We start from the raw sequence: 25056 nt of genomic DNA on the forward strand, positions 1-25056 counted from the left end.
CTACTCATCTACCCCTCAATTCCACTTCCATTCCACCACAGTCCACTTCATGCACAGAGGTCAAAATTGTCTTTTAAAAGGGACAAATTTGATCATCTCACTCCCCTGCATAGATAGACTTATAGACTTCCCAATGTTCTGTGAAGAAGGATCAAAATCCTTTCATGGCTTATGAAGTCCAGCCTAGATCTCCAGTCTCCTATTTCACCTTTGTTTGCAGACTCTTCTCAGTGTGATGCTACTATATTTCAATAATTCAAATGTGCCAGTCTTATTCCCAATTCAGGGCCTTTGCACATACTGTTTGCCTGCCTGTTGTACTCTCCACCTCCCTCTTCAACTGGCTAATTTCAATGTTAATTTCAAAGGTCATTTTGTGAGGAAGCTTTCCCTGACTAATACATACATTTCGTAGTACCCTGTCCTTTATCAATTATCAAAGTTTTAATTCTAATTTACTGCATTTTTATTTAACTGCTGCCTCTCGTCCTTCTGGATTGTAGGCTCTATGAGAGCAGGAACTATGTCTTTCCCGTCATTGATTCCCTAGCATATCATGCCATTCTTGGAACTTATTAAATCTCAATTAATTTTTTTTTTTGGCTCAGTTTTTTTAAAAATTCTTGTTCAATTAATTTTTGATGGATAAACGAATATAAAAATGTGCAAATAACTTGACAATACTCATTCTCTTGTGGGCCCTATTTCTGATGCAGCCCAGATGCAATTACATCCCTGGTGATGTAAGCAGCAAGCCTCTCCTGTTCTTCATTTTCTGTTGAACTGATTTCTCCTTTCTCCAATTGCCTTTTGACTTCTAAGACACCTGAGTTTCAGTTTAATATTTGTTTTCACATCCTTTGAACACATTTGAGTTTGTATATTCCAGTATTCCAAGCTGTTTATAGCACTACTATAGCACTACACAAATGTTATTCTTTCTGGAGATCTGAAAATATTGCTGAGTTTTGAGTAACATCACAAGGGCATTAAAAACAGAGAAAAACATTTGAAATGTCTTTAGCATGAAGGAATATATTTTAGCAGAAGCAGCTGATAGGTAACGTTTTTCCTCCCTCAGTTCCAGTGTCTCGTCCCATCCTCACCTTCAGAGCTCCCAGGGCCCAGGCTGTAGTGGGGGACCTGCTGGAGCTTCACTGTGAGGCCCTGAGAGGCTCCTCCCCAATCCTGTACTGGTTTTATCATGAAGATGTCACCCTGGGTAAGGTCTCAGCCCCCTCTGGAGGAGGAGCCTACTTCAACCTCTCTCTGACTACAGAACATTCTGGAATCTACTCCTGTGAGGCGGACAATGGTCTGGAGGCCCAGCGCAGTGAGATGGTGACACTGAAAGTTGCAGGTGAGTGGGCCCTGCCCACCAGCAGCACAGCCGAGAACTGACTGTGCCTGCTCTCCCCGCAGCTAAAAATGGAGCCACAGAGCTCCTTAGGGCTGTTTGCTTATGTGGCGTCCCAGCACACTTCCTGCCTGCAGAACCTCCCTGTGAAGGTCTGGGATCCTTTGTGGTATGGTTCCAGGCATCTGAAGTTTCCCAGCAGTCTTCTTGAATGTGATCAAAGCACCTCACTAAAATTGCTAATAAGACTTTTTTAGAACATAAACTACATTCTGAACTGAAATTATTATATGAAAGTGAGACCAAAGAATTCTGAGTATATGTTTCTCTGCCCTAGAAAAGATTAGGTTGTTTCTTGTCCAGATTCTTCTCTCATTGACTTCCAACAAACCTCTACTCTTGAGTTTCTTTCATTCCTGGGGAAGTATATGTTCCTTACATTTCCACATTAAAAATCCTATGTGAACATGAGCTATGTGCACAGCCCTTCAAGAGACACACTCGGTGATCTTTAAAGCAAGGGACACAGGAGACCAGGGCAGAGAAGGGGGAGCAGGATAACGTGGAATGGAAATGGACACCCATCAACCAAATTCCTCTATTCTCGAAGCTCTTCTTTGATCTCTTGCAATTAAGTGTAATAACCCAAGGAAAGCTGCTTCTAGTGAGCTTTGAATCTTTTTGGTGATGACCTCCTACAAGCCAAACTTTGAAACTCCTGTTTAGAGAGACCTGGTGTTTAGCAAAAGTATACTAAGGGGTGTTGAGATGAATGTTCTAGACTTGGCTCTGAAGATAACTAGACAATTATCTATATTGTATGACATTGACTAAGCACATTTTCCCATAATGACATCAATTTCCACACCCATAAAGTGGGAAAATCAGACTAGATGAAAATCATGATCATCCCTTGTCCTAGAATTCTATGATTTTGGTAGACTTACAGGCTCGTAGGAGATGTGCAAAAGTAAAAGCAGGTTGTACCTGCTCCTGGAGTATATCCTGGAGAAACAGGAGACCATACAATGGTATGCAATCACCATTCCAGTCATGTAAAGCAAAATATACACTGACGCGCTTATTCCCTTTGGCAAGGTACCTGGGTATCATAAGGAATAGACAGAGCCACATAAGCAGGTTGATCTGGGCATGCTAACCCAGGCTCCAGCATCTCACAAGGTAGGCAGTGAAACCATTTCATTGTTATCCAGGAGGTGATGACTTCAGATTTGGGTTTTCCCATTCAGTCAGCTCATTCTTCTTCCCCCACCAGCAGCACCAGCCTCAACCAATTTTCCTGAGATTTGCAGGGGCTCTTCCCACACAGTTTATACACCTACCCCTTAGAGCCAGCACACAGGTGTGTACCACAGACCGAGGGCTGCTCTATCTCTCCTCACAACAGCAAGTCAACACATCATACCTCCCACATTCTGTACTTATGATTTCATGACTTTCTGCTCATCCTCACTCCCTTCTTTCTATAATTCCCTGTCACAAACGCATGTTATTTCTGCTGCTGCTGCTGTTATCACAACTAAAGGGTTTCTTGCCCAGCCTGAATAAATTGTGTCTGAATCCTGAAACTAGAACACAAGTCATAGGGACTAAGAACTGCCACGAAAGGAAATATTATTTCTTATTATCATCATGACCAATGTCATCATCATAAACACTCACTGAGCCTTCACCAGGTTCCAGGCTCTGTGCTAAATGCTTAATATGCAATATCTCATTTAATCATTAAGATAAACCTGTGAGGATAAATTTTAAGCCATTGTATTCCCTATTTGCAGAAAAGAAACTGAGGTTTAGAGAAGTGTAGTAACTAACTTGTGGTAACACAGCTAGCCAGGGTAAAGCCAGGTTGAAGCATGGTCCTCTCTAACTCTTAACATTAGTTTGAAACATGATGACATTTCCTCATCCATTGTGGCCACTTTTTAACACAGCATTTTAGTTTTTAGTAATTTGTTATTCTGAAAGAACACATGAATCTTTGTGATGAAAAAAAATCAAATAATACAAAAGGGCCAATATTGAAAAGTAAAGGTATCTTTCTACCTGCTCATAATCACTTCGTATGCACATACCCTCCAGACATAACCACTGTTAATTGTTTCATGTGTATGCTTCTAGAAATATTCTACAAACCTAAAGGTGTATAATTTTTACAAAGCCGGAATAATATTACACATATAGTTATGCCAGTTGCATTTTTTTAACTTAAAAATACATCCTGACTTTTGTTTAAGAAGCGCATCTTGGATATCATTCATATTTCATTACCCAATCTAGTAGGTGGTCTCTAATTTTCAGCTCTTATAAAAATGCTACAATAGAAATTCCTGTAGAAATATATTGGCATATTTTATGTCAGTATCCCTAAAGGAGATGGCCCTAGAAGTAGGATTTGAACTCCTGGGCTCAAGTGATCCTCCTGCCTCAGACTCCCAAATCACTGGGATTACAGGCATGAGTCACTACACCTGGCCTGCTAGAAGTAGATTTGTTGGGTCAAAGTTTATGTTCACTTTAAATTTTGTAGATATTGCCAAATTGCCATTCAAGGAAGTGTGTTAAATTTGTATGACCACCTAGGGCATATGTAGTTGCCTGTCTATCCACAAGCTAATCAGTATGATCAGTCTATTTAAGCTTTGCCAACCTGAAAAATAGAGAAGAGAATAGTACTGTACGGTTGTCTTTGTGTTTAGTTAATTAGTAATGAAGATGAGAATCTTTTTATATATTTATTGCTATTTGAAGTTTTCAGTGATTTATACACTTTCTACAGTTTTCTAATGGATATTTTTGTACACTGAAAAGGAACTAGGTCAAAGTAATTAGCTTTATCATCTGCATTTTAATCTACTTTCCAAGATTGAGATATGACTTTTTACATTTGTTTAAAATACCTTTTGTTTTTACAAATATGTTAGAAGCAGAAACGGCTGTTGACTTTTTGTTCTCTCTCAGTTCCGGTGTCTCGCCCCGTCCTCACCCTCAGGGCTCCCAGGGCCCAGGTTGCGGTGGGGGACCTGCTGGAGCTTCACTGTGAGGCCCTGAGAGGCTCTCCCCTGATCCTGTACCAGTTTTATCATGAGGATGTCACACTAGGAAATAGCTCAGCCCTCTCTGGAGGAGCGTTCTTCAACCTCTCTCTGACTGCAGAACACTCTGGAAACTACTCCTGTGAGGCCGACAATGGTCTGGGGGCCCAGCGCAGTGAGACAGTGACACTTTATCTCACAGGTAAGTTTCCCATGCCTGGGCCACAGATGTGGACAAAATGTTTCCTCCGCGGACCCTCTGATAACCCTCACAGTGCTTGACCAGGAAGGCACTCCTCAGGGACAAGTAACACAGCTGGCAGCTCTCTAAACTGCTATATTTCCTGAAGTGCTCTGAAGTGATAGCGTTGGGGCTGAGAGCGTGGGTTGGCGGGCGGCGGGCAAGAGCATCACTGACTTTAGAGCTCCTCACTTGGCTGCCTCCTCTCTCACTGGCCATCGGCCACCCTGACCCTCGACACTTGCCTCAGGCGCAGAGACGGCTTCCTTACAAAGATGGGACTCATCTTCTGTGCCACACCAGCCCCTGCTTAGCTGCCGGGGCCCTGCTCACCTAGGTTCACCCTCAGGCCCAGGCAGCAGCTTCCGGGGACGGGTCGTTCCAGACAACAGCCTCTCCCCTGGCTCACGCACGGGGTCTCCCCCTCAGGGCTGACCGAGAACAGAAGTGGCCCTGTTGCCACGGGTGTCACCGGGGGTCTGCTCAGCCTAGCAGGCCTTGCTGCTGGGGCACTGCTGCTCTACTGCTGGCTCTCAAGAAAAGCAGGTGGGTGACTCTGGGTACACCTTGGCTTGAGTTCATGCCCTTCCCAGCAACGCTCCCTTGGGCCTCATGCTGCCTTTGTGACCATCCCAGGCTGGCAAGAGCTCATCTGCCTGTCCCTCAATCATTTTCCTTTCCCGCTGGGTCCTCCAGAATTGCTTTTACCAAATGCACAGCTTCCAAAACAGACCTATAAGGTGGAAGACGTCTTGATGAGATGTAGTTTATCCAACATCATAAACTGCAGAGTGTCATCCTCTTGACCCTTACAAACCCCCCACCCACCCCCACAACGAATGGGAAGGGGAGGAGAAAAACTCAGAGAAATAGAAATGAAAATAGAAACTAGATAGGATTTGGTAATTTTCCGATTTTTTAAATGTACACTATTTTTATAGCTGATCAAGTCAAGTTTTCCTGCCTGCAGCTACCAATCATTATCTTTAAAATCTCCAAGTTAAAGGTTATGCGTTGTGGACTCCTGTTTCACATCATAGCATACCCCTCTGGCAGGGTTAGCAGTTTTTGCCCAATCTGCTACGTCCCTGGGGCACAACAAAGAAGGATTCAACCTTCGGTGACAGCAAGTCCTGGCAGTTTCTAAGTGAGCCTTGCCTGAGCTGTGCCCCACTGAGGGTCTCTTCTCCCTGAATCCAATGTTCCTCTGCTTTCCTTTACAGGGAGAGAGCCTGCCTCTGACCCCTGCAGGTAAGAGCTGAGCTGCATTCCTGTGTGATTAGTGAGATGTCCACAGGGTGGAAAAATGGAATTGAATCTGATGATTACCAAGAGCACAGTTTCCGCCAAGTGCTGCTGAGCTGGCGTGTGGCCACTACCTGTTGTACCTCCCTGGGGATCTCTCAAGGCAATTCCCAGGACCTTTGCATCCACCCCCTTGGTGGTATAGGCTGTTATCTCATCAAGTGTTAATTGCCTTTTGATTTATTAACCCACTTCCTTGGACCATTGTTGGCTTGGTTGTCTGAGTGACCACTAAGACCACCAAGTCTTTCCATGTCTTGAGATGACCTTAGCTCAGTCAACCTAGAAATCTCTGGAGATGCTGATCTCATCAACACCTCTTGTGATAACAACCGAGAAGATGGAGCCACACAACTCGGCCACCCAGAGAGGTCACTCTACCAGCAGGAGGTGGTCCCTATGAAGAAGGGGCCACCAACTTCTATCCCAAAGGCTGACTTTAGGAGCTGCAAAAAGGCTCACAGCTATCCCTGGGCAAGCCCATGACAGCAGCATCCAAACCATGCAGAGCACCTCTGAGCCTTCTGGTGACCGACCTCTCTGAGCATGCAGGCTTTGGAGCCAGCTTTGAGACTTGGCTCATCCCCTTTCTGGTTACATGATCTTCATAAGTCACTTCTTGGAGCCTCCGTTTGTTTCAGCTACAAAATGAGGATGACATAGAACTAACGTCATATTGTTATAAACATCGGCACAGTGCCTGTTACATACTAAATGACCATAAAACCTGGAAACATAGATAATATGATTATGATTCATAATAGAATGCCCATGGGCCATTTGTCATGTACTTGTCCATGTTTCCAGGCCTGGCAGCCACCCTGCAGTAAGAAGTCACTCACTGGAAGTGATCATTATAGCTACTTTGTCAGGATTCCTAAGAAACATTCACGTTTCTCTGTCTCACAGGAGCCCTTCAGACTTGGACTCCCAGGAGCCCACCTACCACAATGTACCAGCCTGGGAAGAGCTGCAACCAGTGTACAGTAATGGTGAGGCCCAGGGATCCTGCATTTGGCAGGAGCCAGAGGGCTGGTGTGGGAAACGGGTGGGGCAGGAGATGGGGAGGGTCTACGCGGAGACCTAGAGGGCTCTAGTCCTTCCAGAGAAGAGACTCTGGCTGGGGAAGGAGGAAGTATCTCTAACAAGAGGCAAGAGCCTCAGCATCCTCTGAAACTTCAACTTCTTTCTAAGTAAATCCTAGAGGAGAAAATGTGGTTTACTCAGAAGTACGGATCATCCGAGAGAAAAAGAAACATGCAGGTAAGACCCAAGGATGTCTCTGTTCTGACCCACCCTCAGCTTAGACAGTGTAGCTCCGTTTCTACCTCCTCAGCAGATCTGAGCCAGACAGGCACAGAGCCGCCCCTCCCACTGGGTCACGGGGCTTCTTAACTTGTGCCTACGCTGCTTCAGGTGAATCCAAGCCTCCCCTGCACTCTCCTTTCCCCATTCTCTGCAGCGGGCCCCAGTATAACCTGAATAACAAAACTTTCTTTTTGGGCGTTCGCTTAACCTCTCAGAGCTTCAGTATCCCTATCCATAAACTGTGACTACTTCCCTACTGTCTTAGTCAGTTCTGGCTCCTGTAACAGAGTACCATAAACTAGGTGACTTAAAGAACTAGTATCTATTTCTCACAATTCTGGAGGCTGGAAGTCCAAGATCAAGGTGCCAGCACGGTCAGGTTCTTAGTGAGGGCCCTATTCCCAGTTTCCAGACAGATGACTCCTTGCTGTATCCCCCACACAGCAGAGAGAAAGGGAGAGATCATCTCTCGTGTCTCATGATAATCATCATGATGTAATTGTCACCCAAAGGCTCCACCTCCAAATGTCATCACATTGGGGATTAGGTTTTAACCTATACATTTGGAGAGCAACACAAATATTTAGTCCACAGCACCTACCTACCTGTACTAGTTTCTGATTGCTGCTGTGACAAATTACCATAAACTTGGGGGGGATGAAGCAGTACAAATTTTTCATCTTACAGCTCTGCGGGTCAGAAGTCTGACACCGGCCTCACTGGGCTAAAACCAAGGTGTTGGCTGGACCGTGTTCCTCCCTGGAGGTTCCAGGGGTGAATGTGATCTTGCCTTGTCAGCTTCTAGATCCCATCCATTTTCCCGGGCTGATGTCTTCTTCCTTTCCCAAAGCCAGCAAAGTCACATTTCTCTAACCATTCTTCCATAGACAGGCCTCCCTCTGACCTCAGCTGAGAAAAGTCCTCGGGTTTTAGGGAGTCAGATGAGTATATTGGGCCCATCTGGATAACCCAGAAAAATCTCCCTGTCTCAGGGTCTGTAATCCTAATCACATCTGAAAGGTCCTCTTTTCCATTTAGGGTAATATAGTCACAGGTTGCAGCAATTAGGGTGTGACATCTTTGGGGCCACATGATGACAGCTGCCATGCTGTTTCATGGGGTAACTGTTAGGACTAAATAAGAAAATAGGTGTGGAAATGCTGTTGAAACTGCAGAGGGTTGAGCAGCTGTGACGATGACTACATGCTGGAGGTCTGGCTGTGTCATCAGCCCTCACTCACAGTCGGTGGTTTGAAATGAGGGAATCCCAGCCTGGCTGCCTCCTTCCTCTGAGCGGGAAAGAGGAACAAAGTCCTTCAGGGCAGACTTTTCTTTCTACCTCTGCTTCATAAAGAGTGCTGCGTGATTTTACCCAGTGTGCTTCCCTCTCTGGTTTTCCAATTTTTCTTATATAAAGTCAAGTGAATTGTGTTTGTGCCTCATTCTTGGTTCTATCACACCCCTCTGAGACATGTGAACTCATTCACTCTTACAAGCCCCTTTGAGGAATGCGCTGTTACTCCTCCCATTTTACAGATAAGGAAACCAAGGCATAGACACCTTAAATGACTTGCCTGAAATCTTGTAGTCAATCACCAAACAGTCTTCTCCAGAGTCCAAACTCTGGACCAAACTCTGCTTCTTTGTGCAATTCCAGGGAGTCCTGATGTTCATTCCAAGCCAAAAGGGGAGAGCCTTGTCTGGAGAGTGTCATATTTCTCTCCAGTTTGATGATAATATAACAATAATAACTTATAATATATATTATGTGCTGAATAGTTCCTATTATGTGCCGGGTATAGTTTATAAGTGCAATAACTAAATACACTATATTTGTATGGATAGCTGTTAGAACTATACCTGTAGCACTTATATAGAACTATGGCATGCATACCTATGATAATAGAGAGAGAAAATGTATTGAATATAGCAATCAGGACTGTACCTGACACACAGAAACTTCTCAACACATGATAGATGATAGAAATAATATATGCACAGACACACCGATACATGTGCACACATATATGTGTAAACTCATGTAGCTTCACCACAACCTTGCAGGAAGAGGATATTTTTATTCCCATCATTTAGATGAGGCAACTGAGGCACAAGACGTTGAGTGACTTCCCCCAGCTACGGAGGTGACAAGGCAGGTGGCAGGCTCAGTTTCAAGTGGCCTAGACCCGGATGGAGTGTGCTCTCTAAAACTTGCACCCGCCACACTTTCCCAGAACAATAATACCAATTATGCTCAAAGAACTAATAAGATAAAAGACAAATGTCTTTCTCTAGGGAGCCTCTAGGCAGCTCAGAGTAGGCCACGAAGTGTGAAGGGGTGTTGAAGACAGGGTCTGTCAGTGCTGAGAGGGCGAGGGTGTTAGGAATGGAGCGGGACAGAGTGAGCACCAACCAAGAGGAGCGGCTGACTCACCGCACAGAGGTAGAGCGGGCCTCCAGGAGGCTCAGGGCTGGCCTGACAGTGCAGGCGCAAGGGGAGAGCTCCATGTCAGTCTTCACAACTGAACACTTTCCTCTTTCCACAGTGGCCTCTAACCCCAGGCATCTCAGGAACAAGGTGAGTCTCCCCTTCTGCATGGCCTCCCCCACCTCCAGGCCCACCCTGGTCCTCACACATGTGCCCTTGCCTCCTAGGGTTCCCGTATCATCTACTCTGAAGTGAAGGTGGCATCAACCCCAGCCTCCAGATGCCTGTTCTTGGCTTCCTCAGCTCCTCACAGATGAGTCCACACGTCTCTCCAACTGCTGTTTCAGCCCCTGCACCCCAAAGTTCCCCTTGGGGGAGAAGAAGCACTGAAGTGGGAAGATTTAGACTGCCCCAGACCATATCTACGGGCCTTTGTTTCACACATCCTCATTCTCAGTCTGACCAGAATGCAGGGCCCTGCTGGAGTTTCGCCTATTTCCTAGTTACAGCCCTGACTGGCAGGTTTTTTAATCCAGTGGCGAGGTGCTCCCACCCCAAGGCCCAGCATATCTCCTGGCTTCCTTAGTGGGCTTCCGCTGCGGTGGGCTTCCGCTGTGGTTGCTATTCTAAATACTGCTCCCATCACACTCCCACAGAGGGGGTCTTACCACACAAAGGGAGAGTGGACCTTCAGGAGATGCTGGGCTGGCCTAACAGCTCAGGTGCTCCTAAACTCCAACACAGAGTTCCTGCTTTGGGTGGACACATTTCTCAATTGTCATCAGCCTGGTGGGGCTACTACAGTGTGCTGCCAAATGGGACAGCACACAGCCTGTGCACACGGCACATGTAATGGATCTCCCCACGGGGGCTGCATTTCACACTCCTCCACCTGTCTCAAACTCTAAGGTCGGCACTTGACACCAAGGTAACTTATCTCCTGCTCATGTGTCAGTGTCTACCTGCCCAATAAGTGGCTTTCATATATCAGGTCCCAGGTACCTCCCATCCTAACAGAGGTAACCCAGCAAGTCAAGGCCAGGAGGACCAGGGGTGCAGACAGAACACATACTGGAACATAAGCTCAATTACTATTTGACTGAATGAATGAATGAATGAATGAATGAGGAAGAAAACTGTGGGTAATCAAACTGGCGTAAAATCCAGTGTGCTCCCTAGGAAATCCAGGAAGTAGTCTGGCTTCTCTGAGTAAGAAATAATGGAAGAGAAGGAGCTTGGATGAGGAAACTGTTCAGCAAGAGGAAGGACTTCTCACACTTTCATGTGCTTGTGGATCACCTGAGGATCTTGTGAAAATATACATACTGATTTTGTCGGTCTGCATAGAGCCTGAGACTGCCATTCTAACATGCTCCCAGGGGATGCTGATGCTGCTGGTCCTGGGACCACAGTGCATGCATGTGAGGCCCTGTAGGTCTCAGCAGAGGCCCATGGAGAGGCAGTGTGTGGCTCTGGCTGCCCAGGGCCTAACTCAGTTCACACGGATCATGCTGCTCCCTGGCCAGCCCTTGGCCGCAGCACCACCAGCTGCTGTTGCTGAGAGAGCTTCTCCGTGACATGTTGGCTTTCATCAGCCACCCTGGGAAGAGGAAAGTAGCTGCCACTATCTTTGTTTCCCCACCTCAGGCCTCACACTTTCCCATGAAAAGAGTGAATGTAGACAACCCAAGCCCTCTCCATTCAGAATTGTTCTCCCATCTCTGAGCAATGGGATGTTCTGTTCCACTTTTATGATGTCCATCACATCTTGTCTTGATCTTTGCTCCCAGTGGATTGTACAGTGATCAATTCTAAGCCCCATGGCCCTGAAATAAAATCCTTCCAAGGGCATTGGAAGCTCACTCCACCTCCCACAAGGCTTTTCATCCTTCTAAGTGTCAGGGCCTTGCCCAGATAGAAAGATTGGGGTTGCTGTCCCAACCTTTCGAGGAGGAAAGCAGACACCTGAGACAGGAGCCTGTATGCAGCCTGGTGCAGCCTTGCAGAGTACAAGGCCAGAGGCATTTGTCATCACTACAAATATGCAACTAACATAGAAGTGGAGCAAAAGAAATGCATTCCCACTGAGGCCACATTTTTAGGCCTAGTTGAAAGTCAAGAAGGACAGCAGCAAGTGTAGGCTCAGGATTAAAGAAAAAAATCTGCTCACAGTCTATTCTGGAGGTCACATCACCAACAAAGCTCACACCCTCTGCAGCTCTGAGAAGGTGGAGGCACCAGGCTCACAAGAGGAAATTTAAAATTTCTCGTTGGGAAAGTAAGGTATCCCCATCCCAGAATGATAACTGCACAGTGGCAGAACAAACTCCACCCTAATGTGGGTGGGCCCCGTCCAGTCTGTTGAAGGCCTGAATATAACAAAAGGGCTGATTCTTCCTCAAGTAAGGGGGAGCTCCTGCTTTGGGCGGGGACATAAGTTTTTCTGCTTTCAGACGCAAACTGAAAAATGGCTCTTCTTGGCTCTAGAGCTTGCTGGCATTTGGACTGAAAGAAACTGCACTATTTGGATCTCCTGGATCTCCAGCTTGCTGACTGCAGATCCAGGGATGTGTCAGCCTCTACAGTCACAAGAGCCAATTCATTCTAATAAACCAATCTCTCTGTATGTGTGCATGTGTGTGTGTGTGTAGATATGTATATGTGTGTGTGTACACAGATGAGGTGTATATCTGTGTGCTTACCTCATGGGTGCATGTGTGTAGACACAAACACACACACACACACACAAGCACACACATCCTGTTGGTTCTGTTTCTCTAGAGAACCCTGACAAACACAACGATTAACGAGGATATGAGAACCAAATGGGCGGGCTGAGCATCCGCTCTCGGGGCTGGACTTCCTGAGAGGAAGGCTTCCGTCTTTCAAACAGATTCATTTTTCTAGTTTGCCGCCTTGTGCTGGTCCTGAGTGAACAGGAAGGAGAAAGTGAGTAAATCCCCCATGCTCTAGCCTGGGATAGGACAGACCCAGTGAAATGGGTCTATCTGTAATTTAGAATGGACAAACAAAGAGCAAACCGCAGCCTCGAAGATAGTGTGGCCTGGAGTGGATTTGAGTTCTCGAGGGACAAAATCTCAACTGCCCAGCAGAGGTCTCAGGAGGCTCCACAGAGGCAGAATGCTTTCTTTAGGGGGATGGCCCCACCTGCTAGGAGAGCAGCACGGCTCTTGTGACTGCAGAGGCTGACACATCCCTAGATCTGCAGTCAGCAAGCTGGAGCGCCAACAGTGTAGTTTCTTTCCGTCCAAATGGCAGCAAGCTCAAGACCCAAGAAGAGCCACTTTTCAGTTTGAGTCTGAAGGCTGAAAAACTATGTCCCAGCCTGAGGCAGGAAGAGTTCCCCCTTACTAGAGGAAGAATCAGCTCTTTTGTTTTATTCAGACCTTCAACAGACTGGATGGGCCACACCCACATTAGGGAGAGCAATCTGCTCTATTTAGTCTAGTTATTCACATGTTCATCTCACCCGGAGAGACCCTCACAAAACACTCAGAATCATGTTTGACCAAATGTCTGGACACTCTGTGGCCCAGTAAAGTTGACACACAAACTTAACCATCACAATCACAAAGGTGCTCTCGCGGCTCCACACATTTTTTTGGGTTGTTTCTCAGTTGGGTCAGATCTCTGAGCTGTTACTTTTAGGGTCTTCTCAAAGAGAAGAGAGGCTCGGCTTCCCTCACGTTTGTGGTTAAAAGAAAGCTATTCCAAGATTATGCCCACTTCCTCTTTTTGTTTTGTCTTTTGTCACTTCTGAAAGTCCACCTGTCTCTTTGACAACTAGCTGACCTGTTTCATGTCTCCTAATTTTATCTCAACTAGCCAACCTTATTGTCCTTCCCCTCTTCCAATCTCCTCTGATTGATACTGCCCACTCAACAGAGAGCTGGCCGTAAGAATAACTACTACTTATTAAGGAATTAATGTGTCATACCTTATGCTAAGCTTTTTGCATAAATTATCTTATTTAGGGTGCATAACAGGCCTATGCAATACGTATCCATTACTGTCCCTGTTCCCAGAACCAAGCTGAGTTCGGCTGCATTTTCTCAAGGCCTGATAATGAGAAGCAGACAAACTAGGAAAGAAGGGAATTTATTGCTGTAACCAGATATAGTGAGAAGGCCAGAGATAATTCCATCAGTCCAACTCAAAGTGTTACAATTTTCTTAGTGCTTATATAGGTTGGGGTTATGTGCTTATGTGCAGTATAGCATTTGCTTAAGTCTGTTAGTAACTAATTTTGTTTCAACTAGAAAGTCAGAGGCAAAAAAAAAAAAAGAGCTTGCTAAGTCCAATTAAAAGGCCCCCAGTACCTTCAAAACCGTCTACTGTGGTACTGAAATGATTATTTCTATCTTATCTCCTTTACAGCTTGGTCCGGAGAGCTGTCTTAGACTCTCCAATGAATCTGTTCAAACAGCTGCCTCTGTTACCTTGACCCGTCTCAGATTTCATTGACCAGAGACAGGTCCTCGCTCTAGGAATGTATGACTGTTGGTCCAGAGACCTGCCTTAGACTCTCCAATGAATCGATTCAAACAGCTGCCTCTGTTACCTTAACTCATCTCAGATTTCATTGACCAGAGACAGGTCCTGGCACCAGGAACATGTGACTGTCTCTATGATTTTGGTTTGCTCCAGGTTAGGGAGAAACCTATGCAAGACTTCTACTGACCGTATGTTTCATTTCCAGCTTTGATGTCTGGGCACCGCTTTCCCTAGGTTTAACTGTTTGTTCAATGTTAAGGCAGTGCTGTGGAAATGTGTGTGTGTCGCTGGGGTGCTATGCAGGCCTGTCTGTGTGATTGTCATGCAGGCCTGTGTGTGATTGTCATGCAGGCCTGTCTGTGTGATTATCAGGGAGAATTGACCTGCCACATCCCTGTTTTACAGATGATGTAACTGAGACTTAACGAAATTAGTTTAACCTAAGACCACACAATAGTAAGTCAGAGCTAGAACTGTGCATCCCCAGAGTCCACGCTTAGTCACTTTGCCAAATGTCCTCCGTGAGTATTGTGGGCCACAGAGTCCTATTTGGGGAGAGGCATTTGTGAAGTAGGAAAAGAGCACATGAGACTTGGAGCTGGAAGGCCTGGCTCCTGTACAGGCCACTAGCCGTTGCTGTTTAGCCTTTGTGAGCTCTGGTTACCTCGTGTATAAAACTGGAAAAGAAATAACAGCTACTTGACTGAATTATGTATGGAAGGAGGTAAGGTTTGAGTAAACACCATGCAGATGTTCTTGGAAGCAGGTGGGGAGGTGCCTGTGTTTGTTGCAAAGTTTGCATTGCTTTCTGTTTGCCTTTGTTTGTCCCTCCCCGATCATTACAGTGAAGCAGCTGCTGAATTGCAAAAGCATACTTCAGAAGAAAATGATGGAAAATAACCTGGTATTCTTTTTAATGTGAGAGGAATGGGAGCTGTGGGAATACATGAATTCAGCATTTCATGGATTACACGGCAGAAGACATGGGAGAGTAAGGCTGAGAGGCCGGTGCCACTCACTTGCCTGCCTTCCATCTGACCAGGCTGCGCTCTCTGTCAGGGTCACTGTCACCTGGCCTCACCAAAAATAGAATGAGCACTGCATGGGAAGGGAAGGAGGAGGTGCTGTGGCCATAACCATAGGGTAACAGAGGTGCAGGGCGGGTCAGGGAATGGCTCAGAAGGACCCTCCCCAGCTGGCCCAGGGACTCCACGCTTCAGGTTTTGGGGTGTGGGAGTGGCCAGGGAGGGATGATTGTCTAATTTTCAAGTCTTATTATTAGAGAAGACCTTAAAGGGCATCCTCTTCTTGTACTTTTCTCATGTTTAGGCCCCTCTACAGCATCCATGCTGAGACATCAGCCAGCCTATGCTGGAATGCCTCCTGGGTCAGAGAGTTCAGCACCTCACCTGGCCTGAAATCTCCGAAGGTTAGAGCTGGAAGGGGCCCTTGGGGCTGTCAGGCCCTGCCCATGCTCATGCTTCCTGTCACCCTTCTTATACTCTGAAAGTGACCTCCCTGTCACTCTTACCCTTAAGGAGAGTCTGCTCCCTGTACTTATTAGCCAAACTGCCTCTTTCAAGTGTCACATTCAATAGCTAAACCGTGGGGCAAGGCAGTGTGGGAGCTCCTCCACTCTCCTCACTATCATTTGCAAATTCCTTCACTAAGTATGTGTTCTTATTTAGTGTGAATTCATATTCAGTGTCTACAACTGAGAATTGCTGAGAAGTCATCAAGAAGACCCACCTTGTCACTATGCACATCCTCAGTTCTGCCTACAGCTAAGAATTCTTATTCATATGTATTCATATTCTGTACCTGCAACTGAGCCAGGTGCTTGCTGTACTAAGTACTTGGAATACATTGGTAAACAAGGCAGATTAAAAAAATTCTGCCCTCAAGGAGCTGACATTCTAGCAGGGAAAACAGACAGTGAACATAAACATGATAAATATGTAACTTACGTCAGAATTTAAAAGGTGGCATGCGCCATGAAAAAGAAGAAATAGAGCCAAATAGGGGGATTAGGATGCCCGAGGAGGCTGCAACAATAAAGAGTGGCCAGGGAAGTCCTCACGGAGAAGGTGATCTGAATGAAGGCATGGAAGTTTCCATGGCCATTTGGACAGCCCATGGGTGTCGGAGGGAGGAGTGCCCCAAGAAGAGGGCATAAAATAGGATCACACCCAACAAGTCTGGGGCTAGACAGCAGAGAGCCACGTGGAGGCACGGGGGGCGGTTAGGAGACCACTACACGATCCAGGTGAGAGATTATGACAGTTGAGATGAGGGTGAAGGTCGTGGGGTCAGAAGTGATGGAATACTGGGCATATCTTGAAGCTAGAATATCCAGAATTTTCTGATGGGTGAACTGAAGATTCAAGAGAAAGAAACGAAACAACATGATTCCACAATATTTGGCCTGAGATTCTAGAAGGATGGCAACTCCGTCCTGAGGTGGAGAACGCTGTGGGAGAATATCAGGAGTTTGGTTTTGAGCAAGTTGCACTTGAGATGCGCATTGGACATGCAGGTGGAGATGTCAAGGAGACAGTCAGCAATGGAAGGCTGGATTCAGGAGGGAGCTCTGGAGATGTACGTGTCAGTCATTGGCATTGAGGATGGCCTGAGGGCATCAAGGGTGTGCATAGTGATGAGGTGGGCCTTCTTGACTACTTCAGAAACATGTTTTGGCTGCCAATTCAGGATGGCCACATTAGCACCAAAATGTTAGGTTTACCATTTATTGGCCATTGTCCTAACAGTACATATATTGTCTCACCCCATCTCAAAATAACTTGCAAGAGAGTTGTATTGTTCCCATTTTACAGATGAAGATGCCACGGTGCTGAGATCCAGTTATCCAAGACCACAGGATTAATACGAAGCAAGGTTTCAAACTCAGGAGGCCCACTCTTAACCACCATGTTATGCTAACGTAGCACATGTTCCAGCAAATCTAAACTTAAGCAATAAAAATAAAATCCAAGAAAGAAAATGTCACAAGATCCATGAGAATGTAGGACTCAGATGTGCCACAAAAAAATCCAAGCTGATGGCTACACAGCAGCCCCAGGAAACAATGCATCCAAAAATCAGAGGACTCGGTGAAGATTGTGCCACTTCCACCAGAGCAAGTCACTTCCACTGCAGAAACTGTAGAAATAAGAACACAAAATAAAGATTCTACGCAGGTCTTGGTCGACTCTAAACAATCAGATGAGATATGTTATTCTTCAATAAAAATTACAGCAAGTAGAATGACAATTAGAAACCCAGGGAAAACAAGACAGTCTAAGAAAGTCATGGTTCAAATCTGATGCAACTGAAGTGTGGGTAACTGTGGATAATTAATGGAGTGGAGAAAAGAGACCTTCATTCACAGAACATTCTCCTCTGAGTGCCCAAGGTTTAATTACATAGTATTTTATTTCCTTTTCTGTGGGCCTAATCACAGTACTTGGTTCTGTAGTGAATCGTGTTTATATAATCATAATGCCGTAAATACTGTTTAAGGGTTTTCAATTTTTAGAATCAACTTCAAGCGCAGAACACTTAATTATGGCTACTTCAGTATTCAAATTCTATAAACATGTGCAACAGAAAAGTGATATTATGGCTGATAGAAATCTGGAGGTGAAGAGCAAAGGAAAGTCTACATGCACTAACTTTGTGTGTGTGTGTGTGTGTTTGTGTGTGTGTGTTTGTGTAGTAGAGAATCAATATAGACTTTTTCTAAAAATAATACATCAAAAAATTGAGATTTGACTGGGTGCGGTGGCTCACAGCTGTTAATCCCAACACTTTAGGAGACCAAGGTGGGTGAATCATTTGAGCCAGGAGTTTGAGACCAGCCTGGTCAACATGGTGAAACTCCGTCTCTACCAAAAATACAAAAATTAGCCAGACATGGTGGCACACACCTGTAATCCCAGCTACTCGGGAGGCTGAGGCAGGAGAATTGCTTGAACTCGGGAGGTGGAGGTTGCAGTGAGCCGAAATCGCTCCACTGCACTCCAGCCTAGGCGAGAGAGTGAGACTCTGTCTCAAGAAAAAAAAAAAAGAAAAAAGAAAAAAGAAATTGAAATGTAAGTACTTTTTTTAAAGCATAAATCTATCCATTAGAAGAACCTAGTCATATTACAGATTGAAACCAGGAAGTAAAGGGGACAGGAAGACAGGAAAGCCCCTAAATTCTTGATCTTTCCTACAATGCAGTTAATAGACACCATCTAACATAGTTTGGATATGTGTTCTTGCCCAAATGTCATTTTAAAATGTAATCCCCAGTGTTGGAGGTGGGGCCCAATGGGAGGTGATTAGACCTCTAGGGCAGATTTCTCATGAATGGTTTAGCACCATCCCCCTTGGTAATGCCCTCACAATAGTGAGCTATTGTGAGATCCTGTTGTTTACAAGTGTATGGCATCTCCCCCTACACTCTTTCTCTCTCTCTTGCTCCCCCTATGGCCATGTGATGCACCTGCTCCCACTTTGCCTTCGGTCATGATGGTAAGTTTCCGGAAGCCTCCCAAGAAGCCGAGCAGATGCCAGCATCATGCCTCCTGTGCAGCCTGCAGAACCATGAGCCGATTAAACCTCTTTTCTTTTTAAATTACCCAGTCTCAAACATGTCTTTATAGCAAGAGAGAATGGACTAATACACTATCTAAAGTGGGTAAATCAAGGATTTACACGTGTTGTGTTATTTATATTCGTGTGCTGACCAGATAACTAAAAACAGAAAACGCTAATCACAGGAGTCAACACAACCTATAGGGAGGAGAAACTTTACTTTTTATTGTATGTGTGTACCAGCTGTTTGAATTTTTAAACGTGAGTACATATCCTTTAGCCACATATGTGCCTATTTAACGTGGAGCCGCCTTCTTCCACATTGAACTCAAGTACAGCCTCAGTTCTAACTAATGGCCAGTAGGTGTCACTAGGTCCCCGGGCTGTGCGGGGCTCCGAGCAAAGTAGCCAGGAGAGCTGACTGTTCTGTCTCTTTGGGACCCTGACAGGGAATGGGGCAAAGGGAGGCAGCAGCTGGAGGCCAGTGGCTTGCCAACAGCAGAGCTGGCATTCTCCACATAGCTGCAGTTCTCAGGGCATGGGCAGCCCCAGATGGCACCATCACGGGGAAAATGTCCCGATGGAGGCAGTTCACAGAAGGCTGGGCCGGGCCAGCCTGCATTAGGAGGGCAGAGACTGTGAGAAAGCAAAGGAAGTCAGTCGTGAGAAAACAGAAACTGAAGCAGAGAGCAGTACTTGCATCAAGCAAGAGTGCCTGACCCACCTTCCCTAGAACCGCCATGTGCCAACTTTGTGACTGCAGCAAGCTGCTTAGCCCAGGAGAGCTGAGCATCCTCACCTGGGAGTGGGATAAGAGCAGTACCCACCCCGCGCAGTTCTGAAGACTAAAATATTCATAAACATTTTAGAAACTGCTTCTTAGTTTGGCAATTTCCTATAAAGTTAAGCATACAATTCCTGTACAAGCCAGAAAATCCCCCCAGGTTTTACCCAAATGAAATGAAATCTGAAATTCACAGAAGAACCTATACATGTACATTTTTAGCAGTTTTGTTTACAGTCACCCAAAACTGGAAACAACCCAAATATTCCTTAATAGGGAAATGGATAAACAAATTGGACAAATTCCATGCAATGGAATCCTTCTCAGCAATTAAAAAAGGGAGCAAACTCAAGAAACATATGACTTGTGTTGCAGGACTTTTCCTTAGTTCAGCTAAAAATAGGGTTCTTTGTCCCATGGACACGAAAATTCAAGCTCACAGACAATTTAAATGGTGAGTAAGACAGGTTTTTATTGACTTAAAGGGAAGAAAAGGGTCAAACAGGAGCTCTTGGGAGGACAGGGCCTGCTGGAGCGCTTCCCTCCCAACCTTCAAATCCCAGGTTCCACACAGGAAGAGGAGGGGCCGACTCCTCCCCACAAAGGGTGTGAACTTCTGTGCCTCCATCCCATTGTGCAGGCTGGTTAGAGTTTTTCCGGGGAGCCCCCTCCCACCTGGCTGTCTCATTCCCCTTTCTAAAGAAGTACATCTAACTACTGTTAGATTAAGGATAAGGATGAAGACCCAGCTTAACTGCCTCCTGCTGACAGGGGACGCTGTTTTGGGGAAACAACAGTCAGAGCTCCCTCAAAGGTCTATTTAAGGTTTCCCAGCAGAAGGGGACATTGTCAGAGGCTCCAGTTGCATGACTGTTTGGAGTTGGATGGCCTGAAGGCAAGAAGAGACAAACCAGGTTATTAGAAAACATGTATCAAAATGAAACAAGGGGAGGGTTAAGGACAGCTCTAAAATTCCGAGGCCTTTTACCAGTTTGCACAGGAAGAGGGAGGCCAAAAGCCCAATTGGTTAAAATACTTTACTCTTTTGTCAGCATGTTGCGCTCCTGGGTTCCCTTCCCCTGAGTCCAGTCCTAAGCCAACCAGTTTAAGGCCTGGGAAATTAACTCTTTCCAGTGTGGAGGATGCATCTGAAGGGAGTGTCTTGTAGTATAGAGACACAATTACCTATTAGTGAAGAGAGGACAGAGAAGGAGAAAGGAAAAAAAGAGGCACCAGTTAAATGAGTCCTAGAGGTTCAGGATGCATTCGAAAGGGGTATAGACTGAAGATGAATGGCTACCCATCAAGAAAGAGGGGAGCAGGCATCCCTGGTTCACTTCTCTTCCTAGCAGATACCCGGGATACGTGAGGGAGAGAAGGAAGAGCGTCCTCTTTCCTCTTCCGTCCTTCCATCCCAGTGTTCCAGTGACCTTGGAAGGTCCTGCCATGAGTGCCAAAGAGGCTTGCACCCATGAAGCAGGGGACCTTGGGGGTGGGAATCATCCACTCTTACCCACATATGCCCTATCTCCCCTGCTGTCAGTAGCCTCGGAATTCCCTAGATCTCATTTATGCCATGGATACTAATGTGGCCTTTATCCATGAAATAGGAAGCTTGGGGTTGGCTTAATTGGCAGGAATCAGCCATGCTCACCTGCGCTCTGACTTTTAGCCTTTGTGGTTGCCTGCCTCTGGATCCCTTAGATCCAGTTCTCCTTCTTAAGAGCATTGACCTGAAGCTTGCAGTTGAATTTGGGACAAAAATGTGTCTCGGGGGGTTGCATGGACTCCTTCTCATAAGCCAAATATTAAGGTGAAACTGTGGAACTGAGTCCTTCTCCAACAAGGGAGAGAAAAAGATGTCTTGTGACACACCCAGATAACTGGTGGCTTTAGTTATCCCTGCGAAGATTTGAGGGTACTGCATCTTTTGACTTCCCTTAAAAAAATGCTTGATTCAAGCACTTGTCTTTCTTTAGGCCAAATTAATTAGAGCTCTTTTTACAGACATTACACACAATACACACACGAACAGGCAGAAGAAAACCCAGTCCACACAAGATTCTTTTTCACAATGAAAAACTTTATGGAGAATACAAACAGTGATAGTTGTGGGGCTTGGCCTAGTAAAACTTCTTCTATAAAAACAAAAAAACAGAAACAAAAAATGTGCTAAATGTGCTTAAAACTTAACTGCTGACAGGGTAGAGAAGAGGGTAAAAAAAGAGAATAGTTTAAAAATGCCTGGGGAAGAATCTCTTATTCTTAGGCAAGTGGTTCCTCCACCAAGAGAAAAGCTTAATTACTGTCCAATGGAGCTGAACCTCTTGACCAGGGAAGGAGAAGGCTCCAGTGGCTTGTGGGAAAATGCCAGCCAGCTGGCTGTGTGAGACCCTTGGGCCATGCATCCCAGCCCTGGCAGGGAGGGGAGAGCAGCGGGGAGCTGTTGCTTGCCAGTGGGTCCTGAAAAGAGAAGGAAAAGGCCATTAAAATCCCAGGAGCTAAGGTGGTTAGGTGTAAGGTTTTGCCTACCCTCAGGAGTCTGAGGATGAAAAGGCTTAGAGCAACAGTAAGAGTTTTTGAGTCCCCATTTCACTCACTGCTTTTCTAGCCCAATGTTGGGCACCAAAAATGTTGCAGAACTTTTCCTTAGTTCAGCTAAAAACAAAGTTCTTTGTCCCACAGCCATGAAAATTCAGGCTTGCAGACAATTTAAATGGTAAGCAAGACAGGGTTGTATTGGTGAAAAGAAGAAAATGGGCAAGGAAGAACTCTTGGAAGGTCAGAGTCCCTGCTGGAGCATCTCCCTCCCACCCTTCAAATCCCAGGTTCCACACAGGAAGAAGAGGGCCCCAACTCCTCCCCACTGCAAAGGGTGCAAAATTCTGTGGCTCCACCCAGTGTGCAGGCTGGTTGGAGTATTTCTGGGGAGCCCCTGCCATCTGTCTGTCTCACATGGATGACTCTCAAATGCATTATGCCAAGCAAAAGAAGCTGTTCTCATAAGACTGCGAACTGTGTGATTCCATTCTCGTGATACTCTTACAAGACAAAACTAAAGGGACAGCAAACACACCAGTGGCTGCCAGAGACCATGGTAGAAAACGAGATTCACAACCAAGGGACATAAGAGAAGACGTTGTGGTCAGAAATGACTCTGACTTCCTGGTCGTCACTCCTGCCCCCACATGGCATGTGACTTGTCTCAGCTCCCCAAGGCTTAAGGTGCTATCCTGGGAAGCAGTGGGTTTCTCCTTCCCTGGAATTACCCAATAAGAGGCTGGAGGAACTCTTAGCAGAGAGGTGACAGAAGTCCTGAAAGCTTTTGCCACTGACAGACAATAAATGCATATTTCACCACTGACCCTAAGACATGCAATAACTCTAGTTCTTTCTTTCTCCCCTCTCCTCCTATCCCCTCTTCTTCCTGTCTGTTATCTTCTTTTCTGTGGGTGGGGCCCAGCAATCTGTGGTTCAACAGGCCTTTCAGGTGATTCTGATACAGCCTAGAGTTTGAGAGTCACTGCCTTAGGGACTAGAACAGACGTGCTCCAAATTGCAAACAGGGAAAAGATTGCACCTTTGTGACAATGAAGGAGCCAAAGGTGGCCTTGTACTTAATGTGCCATAACATGTGCAGTTGGAGGCTCAGGAGTTCGAGCCACAGATTTACAGAGCAAACTCAATGAGAAAGTAGGTGCAACACCCACAAACATCCTCAGAAGGGTGAAGCCTTTCAACTATGATGCCATCAGGAAAAATCCACAGAGGCCAGGAAGAAGGGTGATGGCAACATAAAGTTGTTTCAAACAAATGTGATAAAATCAGTAAGGTCATGGGTAAAATGCGGTTAAGAGGTTATGACATATTCATCCCAAGTATGATTGTGACCAAAGTCCTATTTACAAAGAGGAGATTTATGGGGATCCTGAGATAAGAAGAACCTGTGTTCAAAAGAGATATTTAAGAACAAAAACTCTGATGGTTCTACAGACCTGAGAATGGGGTTAACAAGACAGTTCTCATTAAATGAAGGAGGCAGCCTAATAAATTAAGGGGATCATGAGGCCTCTGGATTCCAGGCTTTCCAGAATTGGGAAAGATCAGATGCAAATGGTTTCTTCATTTTGATTCTCAGCCATTACTCGAGGCCTTTCCTTAGAATCAGGTGCCTGGCCTTGTGGTCTCCATGCTGCAGGCCCTGGACCTTAGCTATTTGTGGCAGGTTCTGTTCCCCGGGCATGTTGTGCTGCGGGACCTGACCATCCTCTTCATGTTTGATTTCCTGCTCCTGTGTGAGCTGCCTAAACTTGACAGGAGTTTCCTTGTGACACTGCATCCTTTTTCCTGAGAGCACGCTGACCTTTGGCCCCATTTGGGGAACCTCTGACTACATTGCAGAGCAGAAATAAATGAAATTCCAGGCATTCCACTTGGAAGCAGGGATGGTCTGTCTGGAGACACAGGTGGGTCTAAAATCCTGCAAAGATTGGAAGGGCTTCGTGTGGCCTAGGAATGATGACAGGTTTGTGGGTCTTAACTGTGACCACCATCTGGAGACACACTCTAAGAACAGAAGTTGAATGTGCAGGCTCTGCAGACAGATGCCCAGTTCTGTCACTTTCTAGCTTGGTGTGCCTGGAGAACTTATGAAAAGTAGTTTCACATCTTTCTAAAATGGGAATATGAATATATTAATGGTACCTACTGTTATAGGGCCAATAGGTTCCTATGACCACTGTGCAGTAACAGACCAATTACACTAGGTCAGCAGGGTTTGCAGCAGAGAAAGAGTTTAATGATCACAGGGCACCGAGTGAGGAGATAGATGAAGATCCTCAAATCCATCTCCCTGAGAAGTTCTGGGCAGGGTTTTTTAAGGATATCGTGGAGGGAGAGAGACCAGAAAGCTGGGTTGTTGGTTGTTCGGGGTAAGGGGGAAGAAATAATCAGCAATTGGAAACTGCACATTTTGGTGAGTCAGCTGCTCCTGGGATCATTCAGACTCACTGAGTCAGTAGTTTCATCAGTATGCAAGACCTGAGGGAACATCTCAAAGGGAAAACGTAACATTTCAAGTTGTTATTTATAGAGCAGTTGATAGGAACTATAATCCATAAGAGGATCTATGTGATTCTGAGGCAATAGGCACCAAACAACTGTGGGGAAGCAGTCAGAGAGCAGCAGACCTCATGATTCGTGCCGAAGGTGCTGCAAGCTCGGTTTACTTTTGCTTCTCCCCTCTTCTTCTCCCTGTCCCCAGTCCCAGGATTCAGGAAGACAATTATGAGAGTTCAGAGGTGTTGGTGGCTGCGTGATGCTGCAGGCAACTTTTTCAGGATGGCCTTGAGCTTGGGTGGGAGAGCAGGCATGGTAATGGGCATGGGTCAGGCACAGGCTGCTTAGGACAGAGCATTGTAAAGACCATGATGACCTTTAGAATTCTGTAATCAGTGGATTTGACCATTCATAAAATGCCTCAAG

The 25056-nt window shown here is 45.8% G+C and overlaps 1 protein-coding gene and 1 long non-coding RNA gene across 11 annotated transcripts in view; both read left to right on the top strand.

The window, feature by feature from the left end:
• FCRL5 (Fc receptor like 5) overlaps positions 1–11562 on the top strand; it is a 36267-nt gene extending 24705 nt beyond the window's left edge. For 6 of the 9 annotated variants that reach the window (XM_015112549.3, XM_077987096.1, XM_077987129.1 and 3 more), the window contains 8 exons: positions 1082–1360; positions 4340–4615; positions 5084–5200; positions 5878–5905; positions 6869–6951; positions 7154–7222; positions 9814–9845; positions 9923–11562. In XM_015112549.3, coding sequence (XP_014968035.3) covers positions 1082–1360; positions 4340–4615; positions 5084–5200; positions 5878–5905; positions 6869–6951; positions 7154–7222; positions 9814–9845; positions 9923–10012 — 974 coding nt within the window. In that variant the 3' untranslated portion in view covers positions 10013–11562. Of the gene's footprint in view, positions 1–1081; positions 1361–4339; positions 4616–5083; positions 5237–5877; positions 5906–6868; positions 6952–7153; positions 7223–9813; positions 9846–9922 lie in introns of those variants that run through there. The other 3 variants (XM_077987118.1, XM_077987110.1, XM_077987156.1) reach the window with 2 other exon arrangements.
• Positions 11563–12554: 992 nt separating this feature from the next.
• LOC144338351 (uncharacterized) lies at positions 12555–17425 on the top strand. Of its 2 annotated transcripts, XR_013412354.1 has the most exons (3): positions 12555–12644; positions 15540–15639; positions 17045–17425. It is a non-coding gene; the product is annotated as an uncharacterized LOC144338351 (long non-coding RNA). The 2 variants fall into 2 exon arrangements; XR_013412353.1 differs by lacking the exon at positions 12555–12644 and having other exon boundaries at positions 15500–15639.
• The last annotated feature ends 7631 nt before the right edge of the window (positions 17426–25056 follow it).

This window comes from Macaca mulatta, chromosome 1 (assembly GCF_049350105.2).
Source record: "Macaca mulatta isolate MMU2019108-1 chromosome 1, T2T-MMU8v2.0, whole genome shotgun sequence".
Taxonomy (NCBI): Eukaryota; Metazoa; Chordata; class Mammalia; order Primates; family Cercopithecidae; genus Macaca; species Macaca mulatta.